We start from the raw sequence: 13,263 nt of genomic DNA, 5'->3' as shown, positions 1-13,263 counted from the left end.
GTGGAAAAAAAAAGTGGCGGAGAGGTTCAGCACGTGTCCGTACCAACACTCAGCTTCAGTCCTTGAGTGAATCCACGTCTCAACGACGCTGAGAAAGCCGGCGGTGGGTGGTGGGGAGAGGTAGGTGAGTGGGTGGTGGGAAGAGTCTGTTTTCTATACTAATTTTTTTTTTCTCTCTCAACGTGCCTAATAGCTAACTGGGTACATCGAACATTCAATAAAGCCGACCGACTTCCCAATGGCTCTCGCGAGGGTGGAGAGGACTTAGTTCAGTCCTTCCTTCGCTATTACGGCTCTATGGAGAAGCGAACCTCGATTTCCAGACCCTCACACGCCCTCGATTCCAAACTCCGCCGCGTCTCCCCTCTTCTCCCCGCCAGCCCTCCAGCGCCGCCCCGGGAGGCAGAGTGGATGCACGATCCCAAGCGGCGGGAAGCCTCCACAGACCGCCACGGAAACCGCCCACCCGCTCGATCCCTCACCCCGCCACCCGGGGTGGGATGCCGCCCGCCAGTGCGCCCGGCCAGATCCCGGTGCCCGTCTCCGAAAAGAAAAACGCGCTCACCGACTCCGGGCCGCTGGGAGACGCCGTCAAAGTGGCGGTGCTCTAGTTGCCGCACTCCCGGCGGGTCACTTCCGGCGCTCACGGAAGACGTCACCAAGCGCGCCCGCCTCCCGGCCGTGTCTCAGAGTGCCGGGAGGGGCTGCGGACCTTCCTAGCTTCTCAGCGCAGCATCCTCTACCCCTAGCGGCCCCGGGATGTGAGCTTGGTAGTGGGGGGGCGAGGACTAGGGATTTTGAGCCACGATTTAGTGCGTTCAGTTCCAGTGCATTTAGGAAAGTCTGCCCACTTCACCCGCAGGTAAAGGACGCCTCCCCTGGGCCTTTCGCCTTGTCTGGCCACCTTTAGATCTGACCCTTCTGAGTCGCCTTCTTGCAGAATGGCTAGCTTTCCAGTGAGATTCTGTTTATCAAAGATGCTTTCGTTTGGGGGGCGGGGGCTGACTGCTCATCTCTGGGAATTGAATCTTAGCTCTCTGGCTGCTCTGACACCTCTTGGGCCACAGACATTTAAGTCCTTTGCTCTAGCAGGTGTCTCTCGGCCTTCAGGTGGGAAGGTCTTCGGTGATGTTGTTTTTAAATAGGGTCCTGCTCGGCCCTGACTTAACTAGTGGTGCAGGGCATTGAACCTGGGAGCCCCGGGCAGCTTTCTCTCATTGCCTCAGATGAGATACGAGTTACCTTAGCATTTACTAAAAGGTCCCTCCCTGATCCCAACCTGCAAGGGGGAAGCTTCATCAACAGAGCTCTGCTGTACACGTCTTTGCTCCCCCCCCCATCCCTCACACGTCATCAAAAGAAAAAAAGTAAAATAAGACTAAAAAAAATAATAAAAAGAAAGAAAGGATTAGTGTGGAAATCTTGTTTGATGGGACAGGGAAACACTTTACTACTGTCTGGAGAAAAAACTGTTAATTCAACCACCTGGAGTCATTTACCTGTTGCTCAGAAGTAAGGCAGGTGTATAACGCTGCCATAACTAAATCAGTGATTGCCTACACTCGTTTTAACTTGGAATGAAGAATAGCTACTTTAAATTGTTAATGGGTTTGTCTTCCTTTTTAGAAATGAGCGGCGGGTTGGCCCCAAGTAAAAGCACCGTGTATGTATCCAACTTGCCCTTTTCTCTGACCAATAATGATTTATTCCGGGTAAGTAAGTGATCTACTGAATAACCTATTTGGGATACAGGTGTAACTTAAGCAAACAGTTCTTGGCACAATCTTTAATAAGTACCTTATAATACACTTAAGCCCAACAGCAAAAATACCAACTGAAAATATGAGTAAGTGGGAGGAAAAAAATAGACACTTGTGGTTGCCAGAGAGAATCTGCAGTGCCCTAATAATGAATAACTTTTTTTTTTTTTTAACCAGAGCACTACTAATCTCTGGTTTATGGTAGTGCAGGGGATTGAACCTCAGAACCACAGGCATGAGAGTCTTTTGCATAACCAATAAGCTATCTCTCCCCACCACACACACAACCATAGCTTTATAAACAAAGAAGATACAGTACCATAATGAAAAGCAGTGATTCGTGATAGACTGATGTTTTCCTCCTTGTTTACTTGACTTTTGAAACTAGTGGTGGAGTAGAGGTTTTGGGGAAAATATTTACAGGAGAAAACAAATCCTTAAAAAAAAAAAAAAAAAAGCAAGGGGCTGGTTGATGGTGCATCTGATAGTATATACATACTACCATATGCAAGAACCAGGGTTCAAGCCTCCAGTCCCCTTTTAGAAGTTTCACAAATGGTGAAGCAGTGATTCAGGTGTCTCTTTTTCTCTCCCTATCTGACCCTCCCCTCTCAATTTCTGCCAGTCTATATCAAATAAATATACTTTTTAAAAAAATAGCTCAGAGTGAAAACATTTGAAACTCAGAGGACAATTTCTTCCAAGTTCCTAAAAGCAAAATAATGGCCATTGAGTAAAAAAATAATAATATGTTCTTTCACTACTTTGCTACACTTTCCATATTAAATAGTCTCATCTTTGTTGTATTTTTCAAAGCAAGCATTTTGTTATAACTGTGAGTTAGCTTTAATCAGTATAGTGTAATTATAGTATATAATTATATAATATTATGTCCTATTTTTGTTACAGCCGACTCAGTTCTAATTGCTGTAGATTTCCTCTGCATCTTTTCTTTGTAGTGGCAGGAGACAGAGCTGGCGCCTTACTAAGACAGGCACAATTTTACTGCGCTGGGCCATTTTTTCAATCCGATAGAGACAGGAAAGAAAAGAGATACCATTGCACCAGCGTTTCCTCCAGTGCTAGCACCTCTCATGTTATAGTGTTGCGAATTGTTGTCAGATAATAATGTATGCCAATGTTAAATCAACTAAAAAGATCTCTACAGTCTTCCTTGTAGACTAAAGGCTAACAGTTTTCATAAATGTAACAAAATACACACCCTGAATATTTAATGTTTTATGACTTTGAATTACTATCTGATCTCTTGTTTCAGATATTTTCCAAGTATGGCCAAGTTGTAAAGTAAGTATTCATATCAAATTTTGAAATTTCATTTAAATATACTTTTTTTTTTTAATGCAGGGGCAGGAAATAAACCAAGTGTCTTACACAAGCACAATACAGCAGCTTCCCTGGTCTGATTATTTTATTCTGCAGTGGTGGCAAGAAGGGTGGAGAGACATCAAAGAACCACTCCACCGTCTATAGAGTCCCCTCATATCCTGTGCATGTGAGGTTCTGCCCATGTGGTTCTGGAACCCAAGCCCAGAGCATTATGAAATCTGTAAGACAGGCATGCGACGCTTGGGAGACAGTATTGTAGTTGTACAGAAGACTTTTGTCTGAGGCTCCAGGTCTATATTCAGTTTGATTCCTGTCACCACCAATAGCCTAAGCTAAGCAGTTCTGTGGTTTTCAAAAGAGACACACTTTCTACCACGAGCTATCACATAATGTCATCCATTATTTTTTAATAGAAGATTTATTCTCATTTTTTAAACAATACATATCTGATAACACAAAATTAAGGAGCCAGGGAAATAGCTCAGCATAGGTCTTAGATGCCTGAGGCTTGAGTTTAATCCCCAGCACCATGTATACTAGAGTAGCTTCTGGATTTTCCCTTTTTCTCTCATATGAAACTATCTCATATAAAAGAAATTAAAATGCTACTGTTAATTTTTAATATATTTCAATCTCCTATGTACATAAATCTATGAAAGAATTATAAAATACTGTTCTAAAATTCAATTTTGTAATTTTTTATTTGATATATCATAAATACCTTTCCCTGAACTATAAAAATAGATCCTTTCACATTATTGATTTTCACAGTATTCCTTTACATAAAATATATTTTAAGGGGTTCGGTGGTGGCACACCTGGTTGAGTGCACATGTTACAGTGTGCAAGGACCTGAGTTCAAGCCTCTGGTCCCCACCTGCAGGGGGAAAGCTATGAGTAGTGAAGCAGGGCTGCAGGTGTCTCTCTGTTTCTCACTCTGTCATCCCCATTCCCTCTTGATTTCTAGCTATCTCTAGTCCAATAAATAAATAAAGATAATAAAGAAGGATATTTTTTTAAATAATTTATTTCTTTATTGGGGAATTAATGTTTTACATTCAACAGTAAATACAATAGTTTGTACATGCATAACATTCCCCAGATTCCCATTTAACAATACAACCCCCACTATGTCATTCATCATCTTTCATGGACCTGTATTCTCCCCACCCCAGAGTCTTTTACTTTGGTGTAATACTCCAATTCCATTTCAGGTTCGACATGTGTTTTCTTTTCTAATCTTGTTTTTCAACTTCGGCCTGAGAGTGAGATCATCCCATAGAAGGATATATTTTAAACATTATATGTTGCTAAGAATTAAAAATTTAGTGGTTAGGAAAACAGCATAATTGGTATGCAAAATTGGCTTTCATGCCTGAGGCTCTGAGCTCCCAGGCACCACCATAAACCAGGACTGAGACCTCTAAGAATTAATTCTGTTATCCAGCATAAAACATGTTCATCTCTAAGTAAATAATGTGTTTTGATTATCAGAATGTATGTTATCAAGTCTACTGTAAATAGATTATTACCAAGCAGATGAATGTAAACACTCTCTTCTGCCTTCATTGAAAGTTTAATTTAGGGCTAGGGTAGATAGCATAATGATTATGCAAACTGATTCTCCTGCCTGAGGCTCCAAAGTCCCAGGTTCAATCACCAACCCCACCATAAGCCAAAACTGAGCAGTGCTCTGGTATAAATACAAAACAAAAAAAATAAATAAAGTTTAATTTTAGGGCTGGAGATACAGCATAATGGTTATGCAAAAACTTTCATGCCTAAGGCTCTGAGCTCCCAGGTTCAATCCTCACCATAAGCCAGAGCTAAGCAGTGCTCTGATCTCTTTCTCTCACACATATATATAAATAAATAAAACTTTTTAAAATATTTATTATTTTCCTTTTGTTACCCTTGTTGTTTTATTGTTGTTATTGTGTTGTCGTTATTGATGTCCTCGTTGTTGGATAGGACAGAGAGAAATGGAGAGAGGAGGGGAAGACAGAGGGGGAGAGAAAGACAGACACCTGCAGACCTGCTTCACTTGTGAAGCGACTCCCCTGCAGGTAGGGAGCTGGGGGCTCGAACGTGGGTCCTTGCGCCACGTGCACTTAACCCGCTGCACTACCACCCAACGCCCTAAGTAAAACTTTTTAAAAAGAAATATTAAATATAATTAATAGAAAGAATGCATACGTACAAAAATGGTAGTGGATGATAATATCTCAGGGCTGAGAGTTAAGAAAGGATAAAGGTACTTCAATCAAGCAGCTATATTAAGAGAAGTAAATCAAATTAAGTAAAAGCAAGATACTGTCAGACTACTTATAGCCAATAAATACTTGGTTATAAATTATGGTTTTTTTATTTTTTTAAAGATTTTATTTATTTATTTTCTTTTTTTGTTGCCCTTGTTGTTTTTATCATTGTTGTGGTTGTTATTGTTATTGTTATTGTTCTTGCCAGATAGGACAGAGAGAAATGGAGAAAGGAGGGGAAGACAGAGATGGGGAGAGAGAGATAGACACTTGTAGACCTGCTTCACCGCTTGTGAAGCGACTCCCCTGCAGGCGGGGAGCTGGGGGCTCGGGATCCTTACACTGTCCTTGAGCTTTGCACCATGTGCGCTTAACCTGCTGCACTACAGCCCGACCCCCCCTGGTTTGTTTTTTTAAACCCTATTTACTGGGTGACAGGAGAGAGAACCAGAGTACTTTTCTGGCACATACATGGCAGGGATCAAATGCAGGACCTCATTGTTGAGAGTTGGACACTATCTGCTAAAGTGAAAGATTTAGTAAGGAAGATAAATTAAGCCTACACTTCAAGACTGCATTATCTCTATAATCTTTACTTCACTCTGAATCTTTTGCTAATGTTTGAGTCATCAAATACCCCTAGTCATGGCCATGTTCACACTTTGTCGCTTCTAGTCCTGATACTTTTTTTTTAATATTTATTTATTCATTCCCTTTTGTTGCCCTTGTTGTTTTATTGTTGTAGTTATTATTGTTGTTGTCATTTTGTTGGTTAGGACAGAGAGAAATGGAGAGAGGAAGGGAAGACAGAGAGGAGGAGAGAAAGATAGACACCTGCAGACCTGCTTCACCGCCTGTGAAGCTACTCCCCTGCAGGTGGGGAGCCGGGGTTCGAACCGGGATCCTTATGCCGGTCCTTGTGCTTTGCGCCAGTCCTGATACTTCTTGTATTTCTGTATCTTTGAAGAGGTAACTTTATCAAATGTACGGGGTGCCTTTTTTTAATATTTGGCTTTTCAAAGTATGTATTAATCTATTTTCTTTTCTGTTGTCTAGATATTTGTAACTAGATGTTTATGCTTCTTAGGGTTACTATAATGAAAGACAAAGATACCAGGAGGAGTAAAGGGGTTGCATTTATTTTGTTTTTGGATAAAGACTCTGCACAAAACTGTACCAGAGCAATAAACAATAAGCAGGTAAGTCATTCATTCCCAACAAAGCCTTTGTGCTCATCTAAGCCAAAAATTTGGGAAGAGGTCTGAGGAGAGACAGCATTAAGGCTATGAAAAAATACTTTCATGCCTATGGCCCTAAAGTCCCAAGCTGTAGATCCCCAGCACCACCACTAGCCAGAGCTGAACAATGTTCTGGTCTCTCTTGTTCTGTATCTCTTTCTCATTAATTTTTTTTTAATATGAGAATGTCATGAATAGTCAAGCCTAGTGGATAGCAGTAGATTTATGAGGATCTTTAACTTATTGAAGACAGGTTATAGTTGTACTGGTTTCAAAAATAACTGGCAAAAAAATTTTTTAAAAATAACTGGCAGTATCTAGGTAATAAATATTTATTATACATTATTAAATCACCAGTAAAAATTTTAATAGGTTTAATATTTATTCTGCAGGGTTGGCAGATAGCTCATTGCATAGGGCCACAGATATCATTTGTCTCTAGAGGTCCCACCACAGCCCCAGGGAAGCTCTCCATATTAAAAGACTGCAAAAAGCCAGCCGGGGAGTAGGGAAATGAGACATACACAAAGTCTTACTGCTACCAAAAATAAATTAAAAGACTTTGTTCTGCAAGATAGAATTTGTCACACCTAAGGAGGCAATTGCTAAAATAATCTAACAATTAAAATCAACTGAACGTTTTAGGAAGTAAGATGAAATACTTAAGAGTTTCAGTGAAATATGACCTTCTGAATTTACATTCTTCTCTGGTTTAGTTATTTGGTAGGGTAATAAAAGCAAGCATTGCTATTGACAATGGAAGAGCAGCTGAGTTCATCCGAAGACGGAACTACTTTGATAAGTCTAAGTGTTATGAATGTGGGGTGAGTATACCTAAAAATCTTGTAAGTTGTTCCTATTACTTTAAAGTCTTTTTCTTTTTTTTAATATTTATTTATTTATTTCCTTTTGTTGCCCTTGTTTTATTGTTGTAGTTATTGTTGTTGTTATTGATGTCATTGGTTTTGGATAGGACAGAGAGAAATGGAGAGAAGAGGGGAACACAGAGAGGGGGAGAGAAAGATAGGCACCTGCAGACCTGCTTCATCGCCTGTGAAGTGACTCCCCTGCAGGTGGGAAGCTAGAGGCTCGAACCAGAATCCTTAGGCTGGTCCTTGCACTTAGCGCCTTGTGCACTTAACCCACTGTGCTACCGCCCGACTCCCTACTTTAAAGTCTTTTTCATGTCAGTGTATTCTCCAGAACGTCAAGACAATTGACAAAAATAGGTTTTACTTTTGGAACTGTAACTTCAACTGCAATGAAATACAGTGTGTAAAGATAATCTGAGTAATATAAAATGGTGTTTTCTCCACTTTCTAAATCTGTAAAAGTAGATTAAGTAGTGTTAGAATAACTATATTATTGTCTTGAAGGATTTCAGTGACCAATAACTTTTTGTTAATATACTGCTGCTCTAATATTTTGTCATTTCAGCATCATAATATAACATCATATGACTCATTCTCTGTAGAATATTATATTTTAAATTTGTCAGTGTTTTTATCATACTGTCTTCAAAATCCAGTATTTTATCGTTATTATGCATGTCATTATAAAATGATTCTCAGTAGCCACAGAGAAATATAGCTACTGGCTACCATAACTGGGTAGTCCAGATATGAAAGGAGAAAATTAATTATGAGAGTGAAGAATATTTTATTCTTTTTAAAGCATAAGGTTAAGCAATATTTTACAAATTAATAGGAATATATTGTCTCAATTTTATCAATATTAACTTAAAATTTTTACACTATAAATGGTCTACTTACATCTTTATTTTTTAATTTTTTTAGAATCTATTTATTAATTTATTTATTTATGAGAAAGATAGGAAGAGAGAAAGAACCAGCCATCATGCTGGTACATCTGCTGCCGAGGATCGAACTCGGGACCTCATGGTTGAGAATCCAATGCTTTATCCACTGCTCCACCTTCCAGACCACTATCTTTATTTTATTTTATGAATCCTGAGAAATGTTTAAAATCGGACTGGGGAGATAACATAATAGTTATCAAAAGACATTTGTGCCTGAAGCACCAAAGTCCCAAATTCAGTCCCAAGCACCAGACCATCTTAAGCCAGAGCTGAGCAGTACTCTTCTTCTAGCGTTTGTTCTGATAATAAATAAATACATAAATACATACATAAATAAATAAAATGTTGGAAGACAAAATTTCTTTTAGTTATATTACTAAAATACTTTCTCACTTTAAAAAGTAGCATATTGGGAGTTACAAATCTTTCTTAAATTGTAAAAGCTTTTAGCTTTAGGTTGCTAGGCATGCTTCTATTAAGAGCACAACAAATAAAACATTTTTTTCTTTTCCTTTCCGATGGAAAATAAAAGGAAAGTGGACACTTAAGTTATGCCTGTCCTAAAAATATGCTTGGAGAACGTGAACCTCCAAAGAAGAAAGAGAAAAAGAAAAAAAAGAAAGTTCCTGAGCCAGAAGAAGAAATGTATGTAGAGCTACTCTTACACTCTTCCTGAATATGTTTGTTGTTGCTGTCTTTTTATTGCTGGTTGAATGTATTCTGATTTTTTTTTTTAATAATGTAGTGAAGAAATAGAAGAAAGTGAAGATGAAGGAGAAGATCCTGCTCTGGACAGTCTCAGTCAGGCCATAGCTTTCCAGGTATTAAAGAGTTGGTTTTTTTTTAAAGCATAATGCCTTGGTTCAGGAGTAGCACAATGGATAAAGCATTAAACTGTCAATCATGAAGTCCAAGTTCAATCCCTAGCAGTGCATGTGCCAGAATGGTGCCCTGGTTCTCTCTCTCTCTCTCATATAATCTCTCCCTCTGTGATAAATAAATAAATATTGTCTAACAGTAGCATTGTCATGACTACTTTAGGTTAACAGCCATGTTTTCTTTTTTTCTTTTTGCCCCCACGGTTCACTCTAGGACACTATGAATCTACCACTCCAGTGGACATTTTTCCCTTTTTTCTTTCTATTTTTAATTGACCAGAAAGAGAAATTGAGAGAGAAGTGGCAATAGACAGGCAGTGAAAGACACTTACAAACCTACTTTACCATTTGTGAACCATCTCCCCTGCAGGTTGGGGGGTGAGGCGCAAACATAGGCCCTTGCACAAGCATGGTGATAATGTGCACTTAACTTGGTGCACTGACCCCCCCCCCAACATCTGTGTTTTCCTTGTTTATTGATCATCTCATCACAACTGCCATCATTTACTTTCATCTCCTAAACTTTAGGAGACAGGCTATAAACATAAGCCTATAAACTATATAGAATGAAGATTTTGAGGACAATCTTACAGGATAGTATTGCCTCACCAGAAGGAGAATGGGAAGGCCAACATGCATAAATCAGTGCGATGGTGATACATGTGCTCATTTCCAGCAATGCATGGCTAAACCTATATAATGCAATGATACATCAAAAGGGCCAGTTTGAGGGGCTGGGTGGTGGTTGGTGCACCTGCTTAAGTGCAAGGACCTGTGCAAGGATCCCGGTTCAAGCCCTGTGCCCCACATTCGGGGGTTGCTTCAGAAGGGGTGAAGCAGGTCAGTAGGTGGCTATCTTTCTCTTTCCCTCCATATCTCCCCCACACGCACACACAATTTCTCTCTGTCCTATACAATTAAAAAAAAATTTCTAAAGAACAAAAAAGCCACCAGGAGCAGTAGATTCATAGTGCCGGCACCAAGCCCCATGATAACCCTAGAGAGAAAAAACAAAGGGGGGGGAAGGGGTCAATCTGGAGCTGGAGAGCTGGCATAGTGCTTCTCCAAAAAGTACTTTCATGCCTGAGCCACCAAAGGTCCCAGGTTCAATCTGCAGCACCACCATAAGCCAGAGCTGAGCAGTACTCTGCTAACCAGTGCTCTGCTAACCATTTTTTTGTTCAATCCACCTTTTTTTTTTTTACATCTTTCACATTTTATTTATACATTTTTAAAAATATTTATTTATTTTCCCTTTTGTTGCCCTTTTTTTTTATTGTTGTAGTTGTTGTTGCTACCAATGTCATTGTTGGATAGGACAGAGAGAAATGGAGAGAGGAGGGCAAGACAGAGGGGGAGAGAAAGAGAGACACCTGCAGACCTGTTTCACCACCTGCAAAGCAACTTCCCTGCAGGTGGGGAGCCAGGGGCTCAAACCAGGATCCCCACGCTGGTCCCCACGCTCTGCGTCACCTGTGCTCAACCTGCTGGGCCACCGCCCGACTCCCTACTTGTACATTTTTTATACTTATTTACTCCATCTTTTTTACATCCTTCTTTTTATTTTGCTAGACACTTTACTTCAAAGCAAAATGCAGTGTTTAATCATTAGAAGCCCAAATACAAGTATAAGAACTATCTCTTAAAGACATATAATTTACTGACTTTATATGAGCAGCTATCTTAATGTAGTTGATAAATTATGAGTGCATACATCAGTTTTCCTCTATATGACTAATGCTGTGTGTTACATCACATTCCCCACCTCCATCTGGAAGAGCAAGTAGATTTCAGTTCACATGCCTATTTCTGAGCAGATAGTGCCCATGGTAATTTTGAGTGATGTAATAGAATAGAACTATGCATGATGGGCTGGGAAGAAGCATAATAGTTATGTTAAAACTTTCATGCTTTACTCTCCCAAGTTCCAGGTTCAAGCCATAATACCTCCATAAACCAAAGCTGAACAGTGTTCTGGTTAAAAAACAATTGTGTGGTGGAGATAGCATAATGGATATGCAAACAGACTTTCATGCCTGAGGCTCCAAAGTCCCAGGTTCAATTCCCTGCACCACCATAAGCCAGAGTTGAGCAGTACTCTGGCCAAAAACTTAAAAAAAAAAAAAAAAGAATGAGTAAAAAAGAATTGTATTCTTGGACTAAAAGGGTGGGGAAGGAATGCTGACACTTGTGCTGCATTTTTGCCATGTTTTGAAGTGATGCATCATAAATAATATTTTACAAATTAATAGGAATATATTGTCTCAATTTTGTCAATTTTAACTTAAAATTTTTACACTATAAATGGTCTACTTACATCTTTATTTTTTAATTTTTTTAGAATCTATTTATTAATTTATTTATTTATGAGAAAGATAGGAAGAGAGAAAGAACCAGCCATCATGCTGATACATCTGCTGCCGAGGATCGAACTCGGGACCTCATGGTTGAGAATCCAATGCTTTATCCACTGCGCCACCTCCCAGACCACCGTCTTTATTTTATTTTATGGGCGGTATCGCAATGGGTTAAGCACACATGGCACGAAGCACAAGGACCCGCATAAGGATTCTGGTTCAAGCCCCCAGCCCCCCACCTGCAGGGGGGTAGCTTCACGGATGGTGAAGCAGGTCTGCAGGTGTCTGTTTTTCTCTCCCCCTCTGTCTTCCTGCTTTCTCTCCATCCTAGCCAACAACAACAGCAATAACAGTAATAATAATGACAACAACAAGAGTAACAAAATGGGAAAAATGGCCTCAAGGAGCAGTGGATTTGTAGTACAGGCACCGAGCCCCAGCAATAACCCTGGAAACAAAGAAGTAAAGAAATAAATAATATTAAATAGATGTCCTGTTTGGTTTGTCTCTGCATTACAGCAAGCCAAAATTGAAGAAGAACAAAACAAGTGGAAACCCAGTTTGGGGGGCCCTTCAACATCAGATGATTCAAGACGCCCAAGAATAAAGAAAAGCACATATTTCAGTGATGAAGAAGAACTCAGTGACTAAACTTATACTTCTTATTATGTAAATATCATTTTTAAATGTTCATCTTGAAGCACCACATTTATTTGGACTCAAGACTACTTTTAGAAATTGAGCATACAAACAGTACCAAATAGTTTGGTTTTTTTTTTTTTACTACAAAATAGTCCATAGAAGCTGCAAAATACTTTTCATGTATCATGTTTCCATCTTGCATTAGCAGAGTGGATGGAAAAAACAAGATTTGTTATTAAGCATCACTCTTGAAAATAGTTCATTAGAATTAAAAAAAAAAAAAGTACCAGAGTAATGCTATCGTCATCCCAAGAAAAATAAATAGATTTGTTTGAGACGTTCATTATACTAGTTTATTCACATCTGATGGTTTACATGCGGACTTTTAAAATAATTTTCATCTTTAGGAAAAAGAAGTCCATAAAGACTGTGAAAAGTTGGATGATTTACTGTTGTTCAGTGTTAATAAAAATGTCAAGAGAATTTTATTTTTAAATATGGATGTTTTGTCATCTTATTTCTTTTAGCTTTTCCCAACCTAAATAAACTAGATAAATTTTCCCAATCTATATAAACCCATGAAACAGAAATTAAAATATCTCTAAAAGGCATATAAGAAAGTCACAGTAACTCAACCTGCCCTGCCTTGGGTACTAAGTTCCATTCTCCAGAAGCAACTAACTTCACAGCTGTTTCCTTTTATGTGTACAAATTGCTATTTACACGTATTTCCTCCACTTAATGGAATGATAAATGTGTGCTGTTCAATCTCCTATACTCCACCCTGTCTTCCAGCTTCCCATTATGTTTAAATGCCTTGTTAAGTTCACATATTTACTCCTTTTTATAAGTATGTTAATGTTAACTTTGGAGTTCTAATAGTAGACTGTGATTATATTTTCCTAGAGTTAACAGTTAACTCATTTTAAAATTGTTTATTTTGATAGGGCAGAGAAATTGTGCT

The 13,263-nt window shown here is 39.1% G+C and overlaps 2 protein-coding genes across 10 annotated transcripts in view; one reads left to right on the top strand and one right to left on the bottom strand.

Moving 5' to 3' along the window:
- The window catches only part of PPHLN1 (periphilin 1), a 64,643-nt gene extending 63,948 nt beyond the window's left edge, over window positions 1-695 (bottom strand). For 6 of the 8 annotated variants that reach the window (XM_060191567.1, XM_060191568.1, XM_060191571.1 and 3 more), the window contains exon 1: window positions 566-647. The gene's annotated coding sequence lies outside the window, so the exon portion shown is untranslated. Of the gene's footprint in view, window positions 1-565 lie in introns of all 8 variants that reach the window. The other 2 variants (XM_060191569.1, XM_060191573.1) reach the window with 1 other exon arrangement.
- A 27-nt stretch (window positions 696-722) lies between these two features.
- Window positions 723-12,795, top strand: ZCRB1 (zinc finger CCHC-type and RNA binding motif containing 1). Of its 2 annotated transcripts, XM_007519753.3 has the most exons (8): window positions 723-862; window positions 1,627-1,712; window positions 3,037-3,065; window positions 6,453-6,564; window positions 7,320-7,427; window positions 8,955-9,067; window positions 9,168-9,243; window positions 12,177-12,795. In XM_007519753.3, exons 2-8 carry the CDS (start codon window positions 1,629-1,631, stop codon window positions 12,306-12,308), a joined length of 654 nt encoding a protein of 217 aa, XP_007519815.1. In that variant the 5' UTR covers window positions 723-862; window positions 1,627-1,628; the 3' UTR covers window positions 12,309-12,795. The 2 variants fall into 2 exon arrangements, with proteins under 2 accessions (XP_007519815.1, XP_060047558.1); XM_060191575.1 differs by lacking the exon at window positions 3,037-3,065.
- Window positions 12,796-13,263: the final 468 nt, after the last annotated feature.

The sequence above is a fragment of the Erinaceus europaeus genome, chromosome 5 (genome assembly GCF_950295315.1).
Source record: "Erinaceus europaeus chromosome 5, mEriEur2.1, whole genome shotgun sequence".
Lineage (NCBI taxonomy): Eukaryota > Metazoa > Chordata > Mammalia > Eulipotyphla > Erinaceidae > Erinaceus > Erinaceus europaeus.
The sequence above is the reverse complement of the archived record's forward strand: the minus strand, read 5'-3'. Positions and strand labels throughout refer to the sequence as shown.

Bases quoted from the DNA above. Each gene is read 5' to 3' on its own strand.
- ZCRB1 (XM_007519753.3), top strand. From the start codon at position 1,629: ATGAGCGGCGGGTTGGCCCCAAGTAAAAGCACCGTGTATGTATCCAAC. The intron at 1,713-3,036 runs GTAAGTAAGTGA...CTCTTGTTTCAG, and splicing joins CCAATAATGATTTATTCCGG to ATATTTTCCAAGTATGGCCA. The intron at 9,244-12,176 runs GTATTAAAGAGT...TCTGCATTACAG, and splicing joins GTCAGGCCATAGCTTTCCAG to CAAGCCAAAATTGAAGAAGA.